Here is a 22,026-nt window from a genome sequence, read left to right on the forward strand (position 1 = left end):
TGAGATATTCCGGGCCATTGTCGTGCAAAGCACGAAAGGCCAGAGTAAGGGTCTTGAACTCAATCCTTTTAGCTACAGGGAGCCAGTGAAGTTGTCTGATGTGGGGATAGATGTGGTGATGGAACAGGACTCGACGTATCAATCTTGCTGCCGCATTCTGTACCATCTGTAATCTATTGATCAGATAAGAAGGCAGCCCCAGGTATCAACTGTTTGCGTAGTCCAGCCAAGATGTCACAGTAGCGTGTACTATGACCCTTCAACTTCCCCCTGTCAATAGGAGCAAATATTTCCTTAAACTTCTCCGCTTCCCAAAGCATAAGGATGATATGACGGACTTGGGCTGAGAAACAAAGGTCAGTTTCCGATTTGACGCCCAGGTTTCTCGCCATGTTTGCCGAGAAAGGTACCTATCCAATTTCTACTGGTCACCAAAGTCCAGAGGGGGGGTGGGAGCGAATGCCTGGCTGAAGACCAAGACCTCCGTCTTGTCTGCATTTAGGCCCAGGTGTAGGTAAATCTGATTTACCGACTCTAGAATACTGAATTTTACCGATTCGGTATTCTAGATTCGGTAAATCAGATGTAGGTAAAAATTCGGTAATTTTTACAGAATCTGTATGATTCGGTAATTACCGAATCGGTATTTACCGAATCGGTAATTGCCATTGATTCCTATGGGCTTACAGGCCCATAGGAATCCATGTCAATTACCGAATCGGGAAATACCGATTCGGTAAAATTACCGATTTTGCAAGGGTGACACCCTGTTGCACCCCTGATTTTGCCTTGTGTGCCATGTGACACACATACATGCCCTTACGGCATGTCTGTGTGCCATATGGCACAGGTGTACATGCACAGATGTGCATGTACACTAGAATTCGTTATTTACCATTACCGATTACCGACCGGTAATTGGCAACCTACATCGGGCCCCAGGTTTTAAATGAAAATTATTCGTCCAGCTCGAAATGTCCTTTAGACACCCCTTAAAACTAGCAAACTAATCAGCAGAGGCATCCTTAAAAAAGAACAACACCTGGGTATCGTCCACATAGGAGATTGCCTGCACCTCCCAAGATACAAGGAGAGTGAAAAGTGCACCCGATAGGTGTTGAAGAGCAATGGACTCAAGGCAGAGCCCCGAGGTACTCTGCACCTCAGTGGCTTAGGTTCTGATTGATGGGGTTGGAGAAAGACCCTTTGAGAGTGGTCTTTAAGGTAAGACTGGAACCAAGAAAGTACTACCCCCCTGCAAGCCCAGCTGTTTGAATCTGTCCAGTAGGATTGGGTGTGCAACCATGGTGAATACTGCGGACAGATCTAGATGGACCAGCATCGCTGATGCCCCTGCGCCTACAGTCATTCTTACAGATTCTGCCACCTCCACTGCTGCAGTCTCAGTGCTATATCCCGACCGGATTCTCAGGGGGGTAAGCAATGATGCATTGAATGATCTGAGCATCCGGCTTGGCTGGTACCACTGTAGTTTTTTGGACCAGTATTTTGGCCCCCTTCCATACATGTGCTTATGTATCAGACGTAGGATCTTGAAAAGAATTTGTTTCTTTACTGGAAGCCAGTGTAGTGATCTTAAGCAAGGAACAAAAGAAGTTCTAGGTGGAAGGTCGAGAACCAGCCTGGCTGCTGTGTTCTGCACAATTTGGAGCCTTTTCAACAGGTTTTCATTGATTTAGAACAGTAGGGCATTTCCGTAGTCCATTCGGTTAATTATTAACCCCTGGACTAGTGGTTTCCTGGCCCCAATAGGAATCCATTTGAAAACCTTCTGGAGGCTACGCATCACTCCAAATTAAGTGCCAGTGATGTGATTGACCTGACTTTTCATAGACAGTTGATTGTCCATGTAGACAGCTAGATTTCGTACTGTTGATTTGGGGGTTGGACAGGGGCTGAGACTGGAAGGCCACCAGCCATGAGACCAATTCTCCTGGGCCTTACCAAACAGCATGATCTCATACTTTCCTCCATTCAATTGGAGGCAGTTGGAAGTCATCCATCTGTCAATTTGAGACATGCATTGTTTGGAACGCTGCTTTGTTTCTGCAGGGTCTGGGCCAATGGTGACCAGAATCTGCGTGTCATCTACGTTATATATGACATCAAAACAGTAGAATCTGATCACCTTGGCCAGTGGTGTCATATACAGATTAAAGAGGGTCTGGCTCAAAATAGAGCCCTGTGGCACCCCCCATTTTTGCCCATTTGGACTGCGGTTACTCGGTCAGCCAAGTAGCTCTTGAGCCACTTTAAGGCGATCCCCCTGAAACCAATCTCCCATAGCTGGTGTTATAAAATGCTATGGGAGATGGTGTCAAAGGCGGCAGACAGGTCGAGCAGGACGAGAAAGGCTGACTGGTGTTTGTCTAGAGCCAGCCTAACGTTATCCATGACTTCGACCAAAGCTGTGTCTGTACTGTGTGCTGCCCTGAAGCCAGACTGTGAAGGATCAAGTAGTCCATGGCTCTCGAGGTGGGCAAATAACTGTTGGTTTATAAGGGATTCCAACATTTTGCCAAAATAGGGAAGTAGGGATATGGGACAATAGTTAAGAAGTAATTTTGGATCGGCTTTGTTTTTTTTTAATATAGGTCTGACCCTAGCAGCCTTCCACATAATAGGAAAAACAGCCTCCGAAAGAGACTTGTTAAATTGGCTTGTTAGATTTTCTAACCGGTGCAATAGTGGGGAAAAATTTCGGAGGTACTGGTTCTGTTGGCGAGCCTGATTTTATCTTTAACATAACAGTGGTGACCGATTTTATGTCACACTTTACAAATTCATTCAAGATATGATGGGGTCAGAAGACAAGCTGAGCACATCGTCAGAATAGGTGTTATGCTGTGATGGAAAAGAATGATGAATGGCAGAGATTTTGTCTTCAAAGAATTTAGAGAGCCAGTCCGTCCAGTCCTGAGAATTAGGGACCGATGGCTGGTTGGAAGGGGTAGTAAATTCTTTGAAGATTTGATATAGTTCATTACAAGAATTTTCAGCCTGATTTATACTATTTAGAAAAATTGTTCTTTTGCCAATTTAATGTCATTCATATTGATGGATGTTTTTATAGATTTAATGGTGGTCACTCTTTTTGCTTTTTCGCCATTTTTCGCTCCGCCGTGTGACAGGAACTTGGTGGTCTTTAACTGATCAGTGAACCAGGGAGCGGTTCTGGGCGGATTTTAATCTATGTGAGGGGGGCTACTTTGTCCAAGGCAGTCATGATTGCTTTGTCAAGGTCATGTGCAGTTTGATTTACGCTGACTTCTTGGCCTGGGAGGTCTAGGCGAAAATGTTTAGAAAAGAGAGATAGATAAACTTTCCACCAGGATCTTCGAACTATTAGCTCATTCTTGTGGTCGATTTTGATCATATTATTAGGGATGACAAATTTTATCAAGTGGTGGTCTGACAATAGTAGTGGGGCAGGTGATTCTAATGTGATACCTAAGAAGTGAAAAGAAGATCAAGTGTATGATCGGCATTATGAGTGGGGCCTGTGACCAGTTGGCAGAGCCCAAGCGTATTCATATTTGAGATCAGTTGGTCGGTGTCAAGAGTTTCACAAAATCTCTGCATGATAGTTAAAATCTCTGATTAGGAGAAAATTGTCCGAGGCCAGTACATGGGGATTAATAGTCTCTAACAATTTATCTGGGAAGTCCTCTTTGGGTCCAGGAGGTCTATAGACTAAGGCCCCTCTCCAGGTGCCATTGGATAGGCCGTCTATCTAGAAAATACATAATTCTATGTGGCGTGAGCTCATGGTTTCTAAGATTGTGATGTTTAGATTCTCGGTGGAGGCTCCTAATAGGCCTCCTCCTCTTTTCTCTTTCCTGTCCATTCTGGTTATCTTATACTGGGATGGAAAGGCGGTAAACACATCAGGGGATGCATCTTCATGCAACCTAGTCTCGTTAATGAAACAGATGTCAGGAGCTACAAGGTCCAAAAGACTCCAGATCTCTAACAAATGTTTTGGGATGGAGCGAGCATTCAGATAGATGGCGCTGACTTGGTTACAGGTGGAAGGTTGGTCAGGACTTTGGGCATTTAAGGATTGGTTTGGATTAATGGGTCTTATTAGACATGTGATGTCTAGATTTCTATGTATTTCAGCAATTTGTCTTTTAGTCGGTTCTGAATGTGGTTTATTTAGACTTTTTAATTCAATACTGGAATATTTTAATAGTACCATGATACCTTGAGATTTGTGGCGTTTCTTTAAGTTGGGTGGTGACTGGATCTAGGAGGAAAAAACGGGCAGGGGTCCTGGCGTCTGGCGGCGGTCAGGCGCGGACGGGCGCAGACGGGCTTGTATTTGGCGTGCGTGCGTTCGTGACCTGCCCTGCTTTAAGTAGGGAAAGGTGGCAGGCGAGGGCTGGACTGCTGACTGCAGCTTCCGGGCGGTGTACCGGAAGTTGAAATAGTTGCCAAGGCAACCCACCGTTCAAGCGGCACAAGCTGTGACGAATCGGGGTCGGAGGCAGTTTCCAAGGTCTCAAGTGAGCAGGAGATGAAGGTGAGTATAACGCAGTTTTAAAAAGGTGAACAACAGTTGTTGCAGCAATAGTCTTAAAAACAGTATTTTCCTTCACTGACAGTTTGGTGTTGCATTTAAATCACGCTAACAGAGCGAAATGGGGAGAAATTCCAGAAGGGTGCCCTTTAAGATTCCCTGTGATTGTGACTCTAATGTCCCACCGCTGCCGTAAATGAGGCATATACCTTCAGCATTTTTTCCTCAAAGAAGTCAGATAAATTCATGCACAGTGAGGCGGATATTTCCCTCCAAAACACATATTTACAAAAGAAGGTCCTAGGTTGTATTGTAACAATAATTTTGATGGTTTTTCATTTTCTGCACGTAATTTTGTAGAACTTTGCAGTAGCGTAATCACCACTTGGCCCTGACGAAAGCCAGGTTAGTGACAACTACAAGGCTGAAACATGTCGACCGATTTCCTATTACTGTAGATAGTTATTCTTTCAAACTATCAGCTTGTGTTTTTAACCTTGACACAAAGATAGCGTCTATTAAAGTTCTTTTTGTGTCTTAGTAGTCAAATTAACTTTTTCACTCTTAATTTCTTTTGCACTGCAAATCACCAGCACCACAGATTGAGATTTCACTTTGGTCGGATCGATCACCGGTTATGAATTAAGTGCAGTTTTGTTCCCCCTGGATAGGTGTGGGATGCACCAGTTCATACAATGAATGATCATTCCCAGATGACGATGTTCCGCCATTGTGGTGGGCTGATGGGATTCATTTCAATGCAGTGAGGTTGCGTTTGTATTGTTCCGAGCATCGCGATTTCCTGTCCAATCTCCCGTGTCTCTATGTTTGTAGACCGGTAGTCCCCTCTTTGTTGTTTCGGATATTTCCCTCCATCACAGAAGGATTGATAAAGTATCTGACTATCCTGAAAATGAAACTTTATCATACTTCTCCGTGCTCTCAATGCACTTCACAAAATATTACCTTCTCGACTCCCTCATCGTTTTACGGAGCTTTTTCATGGCTTCCTTATAAGCAAGATTGGCCGCTGGACTATAATCTTTCTTCTAGAGGCGCTCCAACCTTTCACACCTACTCTTTTCTACTCTGAGGTCAGCTGAGAACTAGGGGGCAGAAGGGGGCTCTCTTGGAGTCCTAACCGATTTCATAGGTGCCACTGTGACAAGGGCAGTAGAGATCCACATGTTAAGCGCGGATCAATCGTCATTGGGATTGCTAGTTAACTGTGGCCCACTAACTAATAGCGCTGAGCCTAGGTTATCAGCTGTTATCTTTTTCCAGTTCCTCTTTTAACATAGTGCGAATACCCCCACTTGGTTGTATTTTCTCCAGAATGAATAAGGGGACCAGGAAGTGGTCATTCCAGACCAATCACTGGGGGCCTTTGCTACCATGGATAGAATGTTAAAAAACAATTTGATCCGGAATATGACCTGCTCTGTGCATAGGAGCATTCACGTGGTGTGTAAGGTTGGCTCCATTAAGTGACATTGTTAGCCGTTAGGCCTGGAGGCAACTGGGATCATCTATGTGAAGGATAAAATCTCCTAAGGCCGTAAAGTTGGCGTATTGCAATTATCTCTGAGCAATAAGATTGCATAGTTCTGGGGCAAAGCTGTGTGGACAATCAGGTGGTCTATATAACAATAACCCAGCGAAAGAGTGAGTTGGAGAGATCTTTATACAGAATTTTAAGCCCTCCATATTGCCCATATTTATCAATTCCGTTGTGGAGATCTCCCACAATTTCTTCAGATGTCATCTGCATGTTTGGGGAGTGATCTACAATTAATCAGACAGGCTCTTACCTTGTCTTCTGACCACCTCTGAGAGCAGGGGCTCGAGCAGTTGCCCCGGGTATTCCCTTCCGGTGCCCTCAAAGTAAAATTGCATGCCTTGCAGTGGTATGGGAGGCCAGTACTCAGCAGGTTAGCACCCCGGTTTCCTAAACACTGGTTCCTCCTTAAAGCCAGGAGGGAATCACGAGGCCAGGTAATTAACTTTATGCTACACGTGTGCAGCGTGGCTGGTGTTGGCAGCGATCCAGATGCTAATGGGCGCGGACGAGCTTGCCTTTGGCATGCCAGCGGGGCCTCCGCTGTGTGTCAGTGGTGCGGTGTCCATTAAATAGGCACCAGGGAAGCCAGACACTAAAATTAGTCCACTCACCCTTCAAAATGGCACCTACGAGTGTCCTAGCCGAGCGGAGGAAAGATGGCGCTCGGTTCGGTGTGGAAAAAGCGAGTAAGACTAAAAGTATTCAAGAACAATTAAGGTTTTTAAAATTAATATCAGAATCCAAATAACCTAAAATCAGCGTTTTTCACCCTGCAACATGCAGAAGTGACCTTCACCCTTGTACTCCCTCCCCCATAATGAGCCCACACATATACAGCACTGTTACATAAATCACCTGCAACCGCTGCCCGTCAGCATTACGGTGTCCATTACATAGGCACCAGGGGAGCCAGACAACTAAAACTAGGCTGCTCACCCTTCAAAATGCTGCCTATGAGTGTCTCAGCCGAGCAGAGGAAAGATGGCGCTATGCTCGCAGGCCTCGAAAATCCTCTCGACCCTGCTGGTGAGTCAATTTAAACTGGAAGGAACGGGTGTTCTGTTCTTTCAGAAATTTAATGCGCAATGGCGAGGCCTTTAAATCTTGTTTTTGTCTTGACACGTTTGCTGTCTGTTCAAGTACAGAGGTCAAATGTCTGTTTCTCATTTTACTAATTGTTGCTTATCTGTTCCTGGAAAATGTTTTTTACTTTTCTTTCGCTTATTATAGTTAGTGCTTTTTGTCAAGTGAGTTATCTGACAATTGTGAAACAAAAGGCTGTAAATTTTCAGTTTTTTTCTAACACAATATTTAAACAGCTTGTAAATGAATAGCTGTCGGAGCGCCACTTCCTCTGAGTCTGTACGTTGCTCTATGGGCCCACCTCTCGGTACCTCTAATTCAGGATGCTATTACAGCACTGAAAGTTAGAGTGACCAAGTGGGGCGAAGGGTTTGAGGAAGAGTACAGCTGGGAGGGAGACCTGTAAAACAGACAAACAATAACAATCAGTATAAATAATTCTCAGGTACCAGACTCTGCTACGCGGAGTCTTATTGCTAATGAGTCTCTACTTTATCACGAGCCCGTGATACAAGTTATACAGAAAATACACTTCAAAGGAATGTGTTACAATCACACCTTCCTAACAGTAAAGTTCAAAAATATACAGAGCATATACTCATAATTATGACACAGTACACAAATGAGCCCGTGTGCAAGCTTGCCCAAGCGCTTGACACATCAACATATCAAAAGTACCAAAGGGCTAATCCGAAAGTTCCACATACACTATGCCAAATGAACCCAGAGCACTAGTCCCTATGTTCACCAACTCAATATGCAAAAATGAGCCAGAGCTCTAAATCGTAATGCTGGACCTAATGCTCGACAACCCAATGTTTTAATGAATTCCAAAACGTGCAAACAACAGTGTGAGTGTAATCATACAATAGTCTAAATAAACTCCAGAGTGCACAGTTGTATTCTTGCCAAAATGTAGTGTGCAAAATGAACTCCAAAGCGCACAATAGTGTGCTGCCAAAACACTGAATGCAGCAAATGAGCTCCAAAGCACACCGAATCCCAACAAAGACATTAAGTTACTCTGTTGCCTTCAAACTACAGAGGCTTACCTGCAGACTCAAAGTAAATTGGAATGAACTCACGAGACCGAAGAAGAGAGAGAGGCTGCTTCCACACAGTATCCAGAAGTGAGCCACGCCCAATGGGTGTGGCTCCTTTGATAGGCAGACCACACCCATAGGCAACCACACCCACAGTGACTGCTGTGTGGGGATTCTGGGATATGTAGTCCCCTATAGTTACATCCAGCAGGGAAAAAGAAGAATATATAAAGGAAAATGAACAATGAAAGAGAAATATAAAGAAAACATATTGCAATGTTTAATGTACATTTGCACGACACCGGATTACCAATTTAGCAACAGGAAAATGTAGTTTCCCACATCGTACCACAGTGGGGGTGGGCCCTAGAACTCCCGCCACAGAGGCGACGCTAACAGTAGCACAGTTATTTCAAAATATATCGGGAATTATGAAATAACTTTTTTTTGTAATTCAGAAGTGTGATGCAAACAAAGATTTACATAAGAGCACAACAAATCACAACACCTTGCTTGGTGATGTGCAAATGACAAATATTTGCAAAAACTATTTCCAGACATTGTACACTATCCCATAGATTCATCAAACATCCATTTTGCGATTCCTTATTAGCGAAAAATAAGGATTCGCTAATAAGGAATAGCAAAATGCAATGCATGAAGAACTTGCTTAAAAAATTGCGATTTCTTAAAATTCCTTAATTGCGACTCGAAGAAAATTGCGAGTCGCAATTAAGGAATACCTCCCCATTCATTCCTATGGGCCTACAGGCCCATAGGAATGAAAGGGAAGACAATCTCAATTTGCGATTCTCAATTAGAGAATCGCAACTTGAGATTGCAATTTCAAGGGTGTCAAAAGGACACCCTGTTGCACTCCTGAAATCTGCATATGGGTACATCTTGCACACACACATGCCCTAAGAGCATGTTTGTGTGTAAAATGGAATTTTAAAAAATGCACTTTAGTGCATTTTTCAAAGTTTTTGCAAATTACCATGAAGTTCAACTTCATGGTAATGTGCTCCCCCTATTAGCAAAATCGCTAATGTTTTTACTTTAATGCATTGCATTTAAGGAATCTCAATTTGAGATTCCTTCAATGCAATAGCAATTTAAGTAATCTCAATTTTGCGATTTCTTTAATTGCAATTTTTGCTTTTGGGATGATGCATCCCAAATGCAAAAATACTGGTCGCAAAGGGGCAGATTCGGAAAATCTGCCCCTTTGCGAGCGGTGTTTAGCTTGATGCATCTATGATTATATTGTTTTAAAACCACATATCAGTGGGAAATTCTGTGGGCATTTCTTTGTAAAATCTGCTGATTACAAATGACAGTGTGCTGCTACCTAATGCTTTAGTTATGTGTTTATTAAAAGTGACAGTTTTTAAACATGAGTTCAGAAACATTTCTGCTCTTGCACTGATGACAATGCTGTTAATGAACTGAGGCAAGTCATGGTTCATGTGTATCCTATATGAGGCTAGATTTGTATTCTATATTAAGCAAAGGTTTAGTCTATTAAACCAAAACAAGAGTTTTCTGTAAAGCAGACATGCTGAACTCACCTGTTTGAAGATGCTCTCATATGTGATAAAGAAGAAAATAGTGTCTCAGGAAATTAAAATACTTGCCCAGGATCACGTAATTTGAAACCAGTTTATGGGTCAAGAGCATTATAATTAGGTCGAGTAGATCTTTTAAGTCACTAGACTTGCAGGCCTAGTAACATTTTTAGGATTTTTCAAGGCCTGGCTCATTTTGCAAAAAGCAAGTGCGTATGACTAAAAGTATTTAGAAACAAATAGAGTTTTTAAAATTATTATCAGAAGTTATTTTAAATCAGTGTTTGTTTCACCCTGCAACACGTAGAAGTGTAGCACCGAAGGAGTGTGCAGTTCCTGTAGGGTGGGGAAAGAAGAGAAAGAGACCAGGTTGGTCAACACCCTTCCTCAGTAGTGGAGTATGGGTGTCTCCCAATTTGGGAAGTGGGGCCCTTTCACACCCATTTGGGTGTCATGCTTCAGCATAGGGCTTGCTCCTTGTCAGGCTGGTGCTGCAATGCCCGACTGGCCCCCTATGAGGGGCTTTTTGTTGGAGATCTTTTTCCCAAGCCGTATAGGTGAGGTGCGTATGAGTGGCCAAGTGGTGTAGATGTGAGGTGATGTGAGGAGAAATAAAATGAGGCGAGGTGGTGCTCCAAAATGAATTTTAATCTGCAGGCCCACTCGTCTCAATTAAAACCAGAATAGGGATACCGCCGATTATAATGGTTGGAGGTGTCTATATGTGTGTAGTCATGGTCAACATGTTTTTGCCCTATGTGTATAAATCACTCTGCAAGTCTTCAGGACCTATATTGATGCACTATCTCCACAAGTGTTTGGTTATGGAAAATGAACCACTCTTGATGACCTTTCAATGAGGTACCATAATAATACAAATCATGGGACCAACCTAATGAGATTCAAAACGGAGAGAGAAAAACAACGGTACATGAATAAGGTATGCACATACAGTAATAATGCCTCCAGAATTAAATTAAAAACATGCCACAAACTCATGCACAAGTGTTTAGTGCAACTCAAAAGGTGCATGGCCAGACAAACATAATAAGCGGACTTGTGGCACACATGACATATACAAAACTTACTGGTGTTATTGGTGGTAACCAACCACCGTAGGAAATGGCGCAATGGAACTCGCCCAATTCGGGTTCAAGTCGCGTCTCATCAATAATCAAAAACACTAAGTTGTTGTAGGTGGCTTTGTGAAGGGAAAAAAACCTGGATGGTGTGTTACTCGATCTAAGGTTTCAAAACCATTAAAGGTCATTTAAGTTTTTGACAATGCCATTAAAACATTGGATCATAGGGTGTGGAATCTCGGCAGAGTTGCTGTGTGTAGAGGGACGAGACTTGGGAATCATCATAGTGTTAATGTTTGTAGAAAAGGTGATTGTAACAAGTGTAATGTTGCTTTCCTGAGGAAATCTAAGAGGGAAACCTGTGCTCCTTTGTATTTGGATGATTACCTTTTGTAAACCTATATCTGTTTCATTTTGAAGCTAATCAACTATTGCTATTTTACAAACAAGTGTATGTCTTTTTAGTTAAACTTTACATTTTGTTTTATTTTTATATTGTTTGTATTAGCGAGGGAGATGTGCTATAATGTGCTTCTGCTTTGGTTGTTCTCCACATTTCATGTGTGGATTCTAGAAATGTTTGTCAGCCTGTTACTAGGGACTTGAAGATCAGCTGGGCTGTTCTACCCCAAATCTTCAAATAAACCTACTACTTAAAACTACAAGGCCTATTCTCACCTTTAAAAGTCCAGGGCTGACCCACCACTTAAGGAGATGTTCTGCATTGGTATCTATTCAAATGGTAAGAAATCTGCTATTAGAAGTCTTTATCCGAGAAACATGTTACTTACCTTTAGTAATCCCAAAAATGTCCCTCACCCTTCCGGCCCTCTGAGAAAATGCCCAGTGCCAGCTACGGCCAGTCCGGCCCAGTCCCTGAATAATGCAATAAAAGCAATAGTTTAACTTGTATCTGAACCCATACACCAGCCCTCAATAACATACTGAGTTGGTTTAAGGGTCTGGGAATGCACCCTGCATTCAGACAACTCAGCCCTCATTCTCACCCTCCCCTTTCACATTCACCCTTCACTCACAGCGATCACAATGCACTCACACCGATCACCATGCACGCACACTATTCATCTTGCACTCACAATGACCACACAGCACTTATGCCACTCCACATGAACTCACACCATTCTCTCTCCACTTACCCTGCGGTCACATGAGCACACCCCTCTCTCTGTACTCAGTGATCACTGCCCTCACAGTGCACTTGCGCTGTTCACCCTGTAACTCACCCTGCAGTCACACAAGCACATTACTCACCCTACACTCATGGGACACTTCACTCACCTGTCCCCTTCACTGCTCACTCCGCAATCTCACTCAAACAAGCACATCACTAATAATACATTAATTCGGCCCACAATGCCCTTACATCTGCACCCAAATTCATATGGTCATCCTACTCTCACACTGTCCCATCGCTCACCGTGCACTCACATGGGCACTCCTGTCACCCACACAGCGCAGAGGGTTAATGTGCCTGCTACAAAGAACGTGTACCATGCTGATCACAAAACTGAGCATGAGTAAATTACGAGTAGCCTGATAAAAAAATTAAATATTTGTTGGAAAGGTGCCATGGAGAGATGAGGTGCATTGTTGGTGAATGGTAGCGAGGGAATTCATGAAGAAGGAGGAAATGTGGGAAAGGCATCAAAAAAGACTGTTGCACCGTGCACAACCAGTGCTAGTGCCAGCCCTGGCTGGGATTCTTAAAGCCCCCCGCCCCAAAGTTCGGGTCTAGTTGCGCCCCTGCCGACAGGTATGCCTCCTTATTTATTCCCCAGGAGCAAAATGAGGTTGAGGCATCAGATCTTGGTCTTTTTGTTACTAATGCATTGAATAGATTAAAACGTGTTGTCCTAATGGCTATTTGTTCTTTTGATTCAAATGGTCACGAGTTATCAAAAATCATTCAAAGGTTGCGAGTAGCAATGATTGGGCTGGTGTTTGGATCAGATACTAGTTGCAGTTGATCAGTATTAGATTATCATGTTTGACTGATGTATATTGCCTTTTGTTTGTCTCTTTGCAGGATGTAGAATCTCAGCAGGTTACAGAAGCAGAATCTGCAAGAGAACAGCTGCAGGACCTCCAAGAGCAGTTAGCAGAGCACAGAAGATCCAAACAGGAGCTAGAGGCTGAAATGGAACGGCAGAAGCAGGTAGGGTCTGGCACAAGCAAGTGCGACTTGTGTGCATGTTATTGTGGAATTCTAACCTCTAGTGGCAAAATAGGAATTTATTAGAACTAATCGTAGGCTTGAGTTCATGTATGACATTCATGCTCAGTCAAATATTGGATGTAGAAGGCGGCAATGTTTCAGCTCATTGGTTCTTTCCAGTGGGTTTGATCCGCTTGCATCGTACACATCTTACACAGTATAAAACATGCAATGGAGATCCTTGCTCTAGTAGCATCATTAAAAATGCATTTATGCGTTTGCTCCAAATATTGCCACTTTTGATTGGTCATTTCAGATGGGACATAGTCTGAAATCCCTAAAAGGGGCACAGTGGTTAAAGCAATGTCAGATGCCAAATTGCCACAGTAATTGTCCGATCTTGAAAACTTTTTTTTCTTCACAATATTCTAGAGAACATAGCAATAAACATTATTCATGCAACTCTGAAACTGGGCATTTACTCTGCTCCCAGGCAGCAGATTCCCAAGGCCCTTTAAACTGAAATACACATTTCAGTGTTTATAAAGTTACATGCCAGTTAATCAATGACATGTATTCCTTTAGAGCTTTTTGCTGGATTTGAATACATCAGATAGCAAATATCATTTAAATTGAATTGGAATAAAATGCTAGGGCCTAATTCACCGCAGTTTTTCTGTGCATTGTTTTTGACTTTCCAGACGAAATCACACTTTGTTATGGAAGACATCTTTGTAATTAAGGCCCTCGGTTCCTAAAGGACGCATACCTAGATTTCCCTTGACAGGAGTTGATTGCTACCAATGACAACAATATGCAGAGGCCCCTAGGGCCTAAGATTCTCAAACTATTTAGCCTGTATGTCCCCTTATGCAAACTGATGACCAGGTTCTTTGTTCACTTTCTCTTATTATCTATATTGACCCTTCTGCATTAATGAAGACTCAGCTGCTCTAATAGATGTTTCGTGCATCCAGCTTTTGAATGATGTCCTAGAACTTTCAAATTGATCTGCTTAATAGCAAGATACCTTGAGGTCTTGTTACGTAGCTATCTTAGGTCAAGGCTCTAAGAAAGACAGAAATCTGTCAGAGGAGCTAGTGCGTCGTGTTTCACCCTTGGCAGGGAAGCACCCGTGAACAGCACAACATTTCCCTGTCTTAGGACATCATATTATAGTACAGTGTGTGTGGATTACTAATTCCCTCTGAGGCAACCAAAATGACTCTTGACAGAGCAGAGGACCACACTGATTATCAGGATCGTTAACCGGCCGCTTTTCTGTGGGTTCATCTTGCATTTGGGTAGATTGTCCCGTTTTCAACAGTGAAGTGGTGTGGAATGTTAAATCTCTCTCAATTTGCTGCTGCCAGGACAGCGGTGTCTCTAGAAGTGATTTTTAGGGGGCGTACATGGGACTAGGCATGGGCGGAAAATCCGTTCCGCTCGCGGATTTTGCGGATTTTCGGGAAATCCGCAATCCGCGAGATTTGCGAATCTCCCGCAAAATCCGCAAATCCGCGAGCAGCGGATTTTGCTCGCACTGCTCGCACTGTTCGCGTGAGTTCGCGTGAGTTCGCGCCCCGCGAATAAGTGCAAAATTGCAGAAATACGATTTTAGCAAAACTGAAAGTAACTACTTACCAGGTTCAAAAGTTCAGGCTCATCATTAGTAGCCATTTCCTGTAGTGCTTCCTGAGGGGCCCCTCCAGAGTTCAGTTGCCAGTTGAAACTATTATGTGACCCTGCTCTGAACCTCAGAATAGTTACACATATGCCACAAAGGTCCTGAATTACAGCTAAGGGAGACAAGCAGGAGCCAGGCTGGAAGTTAAAATCCATTAATCAGCCCCTAATTCATTATTGTCAGTTGGGGCAGGGCAGGTGTTGTAACTAATTTTGCAACAATGAAAGCACTTAGCAAGTGCAAAAGATCACTAATCAGGGCGCACTAAGGAAGCAGGTGCCAGCTAAAAAAATATTCTGTGACACATTAATCAGCCCCAAATTAATTCAGGTCACTTGAGGCAGGGAAGGTGTGCTTTGCTTTGCCGAAAATAATGTACACTGGACAACCAGAGGGTGTGGTGATGAAACAGAGGGTGGCATGGGTGGGCCAGAGGGTGGCATGAGTAGTCAGAGAGTGGCAGTGGTGACAGAGAGTGGCAGTGATGAAGAAGAGTGTCCCAAACAGGCTGGACACGTAGAAACAACAAGTTCGCGAAACTTGCGACCCGACAGGTAAGTTCGCAATTTGCGAAAGTGTACAAAACCCTCGCGAACTGGCAGAAACACGGGCGAACACAAAAAAAAAAAAATTTGCGGGAATTCGCGGATTTTGCGGATTGCGAATCCGCAAATCCGCAAAATTCGCGAACGCGAGATCCGCAAAATTCGCTCATGCTTACATGGGACCACAGATAAAACTGATGTCGCCAAATGCAAAGGGCAATCATGAAACTTACACGCACATGTGCAACAAAAACCAAAAAAACTCCTATAAGTATATATATATATATATATATATATATCAATTCAAACAGGAACCCAATTCGAGACGAGGCCACACGAAACTCATCCGCTTACATTTGATTTTATTAACAGCTTTCCAGCAGGCTCACAATCCGTAGTGCATTTCCAAGAAGTAAAACGCCGGACGTGTTTCAGGAGTGAGATTCCCTTCTTCAGCGGCGTGTTTCTCAATAACAGGAAAGTGCTTGTAGTTCGCGCATTGCTTTTCATTAGTTCCTGCCCCGATGGGCGTGGCCATTACTGTGGCTTTTTGGGATCTGTAGTGCGTTACTTGTCTTACCCTAGTGGGTGCGCTTTCTCTGCTCGTAATTTTCACCAAAATAAATGTCCATGTGGAAAGAAGTGCACCAAGGCGGGTGCCTGCCCTGCTTTGTAGCTGTCAATTTCGGCATCACTGGAGCCTTCCTGTAGAGCGCCAGATCATTCGTCCCATCACTGAAACATTGGTGATGTCAGCTTGGACCTGGAAATAGAACAAGGAACGTAACCCCGCCTAATGATGTAATGGTCCTAACAATAGGATCACAGTATATATGGGGTGATTAACCTAGGAGTTTAGCAGTGCACATGACAAAATTTAGTCAATCCAATTATACTCAACAAAAGATATTTAGAAAATATATATATTTTTATTTTTTTATATATTCTTCGAATTGATGTAAAAAAGATCGTACAAAAATAGATAACATTTTAAATCCACAAGGTATCAAACAACATACATTAGTGCAAAAAGAGGATAAAAATAAGAGAGCTTCGTTTTACTTTGGAGCCTACCCAGTAACAAAACATACTTCAATCATACTCTCATGTTCACAGATTTCCAAAATAACCTACCTAATATTCTCTCATTCAACTTTCATTCTTCCATGCATTCATTCATTCCTATCGTCCTGGCGTATGTAACACAAAGATGGTGAATTTGTTACATAAATCAGAATGTTATTCCAGATAGATGACATTAACACCGCTTATGATGATTATAAAACAGTATGCCGTATTTCTGGAAACACAAGCCGACGCGCGTTTCGGTGACAGGCCAGAAGGGCCACACCTTCGTCAGGGCTGGGGGTTGTTGACTGGGAGGGGAATGAACAAAGATCTGGAAATAAAAAACAATGTCTTAATTTTTTCATTCTATAAAAATACAGTCATAACGTGTTGACACATGTACTTTTTCACTCTTTGATACAATTTAATACAGAAAAATACATTGATTATTGGTATTAGTATGACAACTGTATAGTTGACTTTTTGTGGCTGTGCACCGCCCAACTACCTAGTGACACTCCCTGAAACAGACTCCCGGTTAGGTGAGATCTGTAAGAGGTATAGAGATAACCTTAACTAAGCGACCCATCGAGTACATTTCATCACAACTTTCGTCTATCACAATACAACATACATTCTTTCTAGAGAACATTTAACCAAATAAAGGAAAGATTCTTGCAATTGCTAGTGACGCTCAGGGACCAAAAAGGTCTACCTATAGGGTGAGTTCATTTACTCTAAAAGGTAATGGAGGAATAGTAGGCATCATCTTTTTCTGTTTTCTCCCCCTTACGGCCTGCCTACATCCTTAAAAACCCACTGGGGAACCCCCTTCTTTCCTTAGTCAGCTTGGACCTGCACAGCAGTGGGCTTCGTCTCACGACCGGGCCGGCTGCCATAAATCAATTCAAACAGGAACCCAATTCGAGAAGAGGCTACACGAAACTCATCTGCTTACATTTGATTTTATTAACAGCTTGCCAGCAGGATCACAATCCGTAGTGCATTTCCAAGAAATAAAACGCCGGACGCGTTTCAGGAGTGAGATTCCCTTCTTCAGCGGTGTGTTTCTCAATAACAGGAAAGTGCTTGTAGTTTGCGCATTGCTTTTGATTAGTTCCTGCCCCGATGGGCGTGGCCATTGCTGTGGCTTTTTGGGATCTGTAGTGCGTTACTTGTCTTACCCCAGTGGGTGCGCTTTCTCTGCTCGTAATTTTCACCAAAATTAATGTCCATGTGGAAAGAAGTGCACCAAGGCGGGTGCCTGCCCTGCTTTGTAGCTGTCAATTTCGGCATCACTGGAGCCCTCCTGTAGAGTGCCAGATCATTTGTCCCATCACTGAAACCTTTGTGGTGTCAGCTTGGACCTGCACAGCAGTGGGCTTCGTCTCACGACCGGGCCGGCCGCCATAAATCAATTCAAACAGGAACTCAATTCGAGACGAGGCCACACGAAACTCATCTGCTTACATTTGATTTTATTAACAGCTTGCCAGCAGGCTCACAATCCGTAGTGCATTTCCAAGAAGTAAAACGCCGGACGTGTTTCAGGAGTGACATTCCCTTCTTCAGCAGCGTGTTTCTCAATATCAGGAAAGTGCTTGTAGTTTGCGACAAGACTGTGAAACGCTCCGATTCACAGTGCACTGCTGATGCACTTAAGAGTGCACGTTCAGTAGTGTGTGAACTCGAGTTTCCCTACTTTATTTTTCCTTGCAATATTATATAGCGCAAAATGACAACATGGCATGAGCACAATTTACATTACAGACGAACACATTCATTTGTGGTAGGCACGGGGAGACAAATCGATTTGCCTGGAATCACATGATGTTGAGCTGATGCCGAGATTCGAACGTAGCTCCCCAGCTCTAAAGTTCGCAATTCTAGAACTTGTGACGGGAGGTGTGTCTAAAAGTGTATGTCGGTGCTGGCCATCAATGAGAGAGACCTGTGCATTTTTCAAATGGGTGGTGAAAAAATATGAGTATGTTGCTGGAGATGTGGGCCGCCGTAACACCAATGTACTTACCGGGGGAGGGTAAACACCCATTATTCCGCAACTCTCTTTCCGCATACCATCACTCCGCATACTTTCATTACAAAAGTACCATGACCCCGCAATGCCATTATAACGCATGGCAATACATTTTATATGCTTTTACCACGCATGCATTTACAACGAAATTCATTGTAAATGCATGAATGGTAAAAGCATGTTTTTTAAAAATGTTTGGATAAGGTAAGTATGGATATAGGGGTATATGTTTTGGGGTGCTGAGGTATATGTTTTGGAGTGTTTGGGTATTTTAAGGGTTCAGATATAGTTTGGGTTATGGGGTACAGGGGTAGTTTAGGGTTTAGGGATGGGTATTGGTTTTGGGGTACAGGGGTATTTTTAGGGTTCAGGGCTAGGTTTGGGTTTTGGGGTATAGGGGTATTTTTAGGGTTCAGGGGGTAGGTTTGAGTTTTGGGGTACAGGGTTATTTTAAGGGTTCAGGGCTAGGTTTGGGTTTTGGGGTACAGTGGTATTTTTAGGGTTCAGGGCTAGGTTTGGGTTTTGGGGTACAGGGGTATTTTTAGGGTTCAGGGGTAGGTTTGGGTTTTGGGATACAGGGGTATTTTAAGGGTTCAGGGCTAGGTTTGGGTTTTGGGGTACAGTGTTTTTTTTAGGGTTCGGGGCTAGGTTTGGGGGTACAGTGGTATTTTTAGGGTTCAGGGCTAGGTTTTGGGGTACAGGGGTATTTTTAGGGTTCAGGGGTAGGTTTGGGTTTTGAGGTACAGGGGTATTTATAGGGTTAAGGGCTAGGTTTGGGGGTACAGTGGTATTTTTAGGTTAGGTTTGGGTTTTGGGGTACAGGGTATATTTATAGGGTTAAGATGGGTGAGTGTTTAAGGGTGTTGGGGTATTTTAAGGAGTAAGGGTGGATTATGATTATGGGGTGCAGGGGTGTTTCATGGGAGCAGGGTTGGATTAGCACACGATATGAGACATGGCATGAAGGGCGGAACGTTCCAAACGCCCCCAGCGTTTGTCACGCCCCCCAGCACACGCCCACAGCACTACTCAGACACGTCCAGAAGGGACTACTTTGTTGGCACGGTTCTTTTACCTTTTAAATGTATATGGTGGGCGTCTGCATAGCCTATGTCCTTCTGCTGCAACTGCCCTTTCCAACGCTGTATTGGGTGTTGTGATTGTTGCTGTGGTTCTTCAGATTACCCGCCTCAAAGGTTTAGGCTCTCTTTATTATATTAGTAGGGATATTGATGCCCACCATATACATTTAAAAGGTAAAAGAACCGTGCCAGCAAAGTAGTCCCTTGTGGGTGTGTCTGCGTTGTGCTGTGGGCGTGTGCTGGGGGCGTGACAAACGCTGGGGGGGTGTGGTACGTTCCGCCCTTCATTCCAGGACTCATATCGTGTGCTGTGGGCTTGTGCGGGGCGTGGGATTATGGAAAAAAAAATTGAGCGTTGTGCCCAATATTTCATTGTTTTTTCTTCCCAGGTTCTGTACATTCCAGCTTCGGGTGTGCTTGCCCCGCGCTCCCAGTGACGTGCATCAGCTTTACTGTATAGAGGTCATGCATGGCGCTATTCCCAAGGGCCGGAAGGAGTGCAAACAGGGGCCATTGTGAATCTTGCCTTAACTTCCTGTGACGCCTGAAGCGCACCCTGGAGATTTTCCACTTCTGTTGCGCACAGGCCTCGCGCCACGCACATCCGGACACAAGGCCCGCCTCCACGGAAATAGAAAGAAAGGGACTATCCCTCCCTAGGAATATGTGATGATATTCCGCAAACCGACATCCCTCATACCATCACTCCACAATTTTCATAACGCGGGACTATTACTCCGCAAAGACATAATTTCTAAAACTTTTACAACGCATATGACTTTATAACGCATGCCATTATAACGCAAATGCATGTGTGGTAAAGTCATATACATTGTAAAAGTACATTATTAAAACATCATATATATATATATATATATATATATATATATATCATGAGTGATGTCATGAGTGATGTCACTGACCATGTCATGAGTGATGTAATATGTGACGTCATCAGCAGTGCATTACACACGCAAGTTATAGTGAGTCCAACTAACTATAATGTGGAATTTCAATGGTTTTATGTCAGTAAAATTTGTGGCTAACTATAACTGGTGTGAAACCTATGGTTTTTTCTGTGAATTTAATAGGTTTTTTATATGCTAATTCCTAACTATAACTGGTGTGAAACCTATGGTTTTTTCAGTGAATTTCATAGGTTTTTTAAATGCTAATTCCTAACTATATATAAGGCCCCAAGCCTATGTTTTTTTCTTTGAAGTTCAAAATTTGGTTAATAGCAAATGTCTATAGCTATGAAATGTAATATTTTTGAAAATGAATTAATCTTATATTTTATTCGTATTTTAAACAATTTTTTTTATTTTTTTTATTTTTGACCCTGGAGTGCTCCCGGGGCGCGCCCCGGAGAGCGTAGTCGTTTGAAGCGCCCCGGTGCGCGAACCGGGAAGCGTCCCGTTAGCGCCAATGTCGCGAACGAAAACATGATCGTGACGTATCGCGTAGCCGCGTCCGCGTGATACGCACGGCGTAAGCGCACCCGGAAGCACTCAAGCGAATACGATCGCGCAACGTAAACTTCCGACGCGCTTACGCGACGCGACCCGGGGCGCTCCCGTGGGCGGGTCGCGTAAGCGCGTTGGTCATGTGACCTGAAAATAACACTTTTAATTGGTGCAGAACAGTTTTACTTTCATAATGATGAAATCCCTGGTCTTGTGACCTGAAAATAACACTTCTCATTGGTTCAGGCCTTTTATTTTTCCAAATGATGAAAGACCCCACCTTTTTTCCTTATTCTGACTTTGTTTTTTGACTGAGGAAGACCTGTTTCAGTAATAGAGAGAGAACTATTTTGTACTTTCTAATGGCTACTGTAACTGCAACAGCTGGAGCATCTGCACCACCACCACCACCACAACCACAACCACGAAGAGGACCACCACAACAGTACATTGGTGGTCAAGAAGAGGAGGAGGAGGAAGAGGAAGAGGAGGATGGGAGAAGATGGCTGCCTGAACAAAATACCCCATACAAGCCCAAGTCACACATTGTATGGGAGTTTTTTTCGCTCCCAGAGGGCAAGACAAAAGTGAATTGCCTAATCTGTAACGAACAACTCTCAAGGGGCAACCCAAACAAAAAGTATTCTTTTGGTAACAATACCATGATTCGACATATGATCCGTAAGCACCCTAACAACTATTCTCGTGCAGAGCTCAGGGAACTGGCCAGTAACCTCCCCCAGTCTTCAAGGACCACCTCCCAAAGAAACGAACCCACTTCATTGGGACCAGAAACATCAGAGATGATGCCTTGTATTCAGCAACGATTTGCTGATTTTAAAATCACTTGTACTGAATGTGGCAAGCTTATCGCCTATGGTGAAAAGAGCATAAAGCTCATCGTCCTTGCTGGTGACAATCACAAGTGCCCCAAAAAGAAGTAATTTTTTCCGTTTTTTGTTTTTTGCTCCAGTTGAGCCAGTTTCAATTCCCTTTTTTTTGTTTCTCCCCCTAAAAAAAATACAAAAAAAATATAAAACTGTTTTGAAAAGCCAAAAAAGTACAACCTGTTCAAAAAACATTA

At 43.3% G+C, this 22,026-nt stretch overlaps 1 protein-coding gene across 1 annotated transcript in view; it reads left to right on the forward strand.

Moving 5' to 3' along the window:
• The window catches only part of GOLGA5 (golgin A5), a 137,455-nt gene that overhangs the window by 43,727 nt on the left and 71,702 nt on the right, over nucleotides 1-22,026 (forward strand). The window contains exon 8 of the mRNA XM_086937695.1: nucleotides 12,928-13,056. Coding sequence (XP_086793821.1) covers nucleotides 12,928-13,056 — 129 coding nt within the window. The remainder of the gene's footprint in view (nucleotides 1-12,927; nucleotides 13,057-22,026) is intronic.

The sequence above is a fragment of the Lissotriton vulgaris genome, chromosome 9 (genome assembly GCF_964263255.1).
Source record: "Lissotriton vulgaris chromosome 9, aLisVul1.2, whole genome shotgun sequence".
Taxonomy (NCBI): domain Eukaryota; kingdom Metazoa; phylum Chordata; class Amphibia; order Caudata; family Salamandridae; genus Lissotriton; species Lissotriton vulgaris.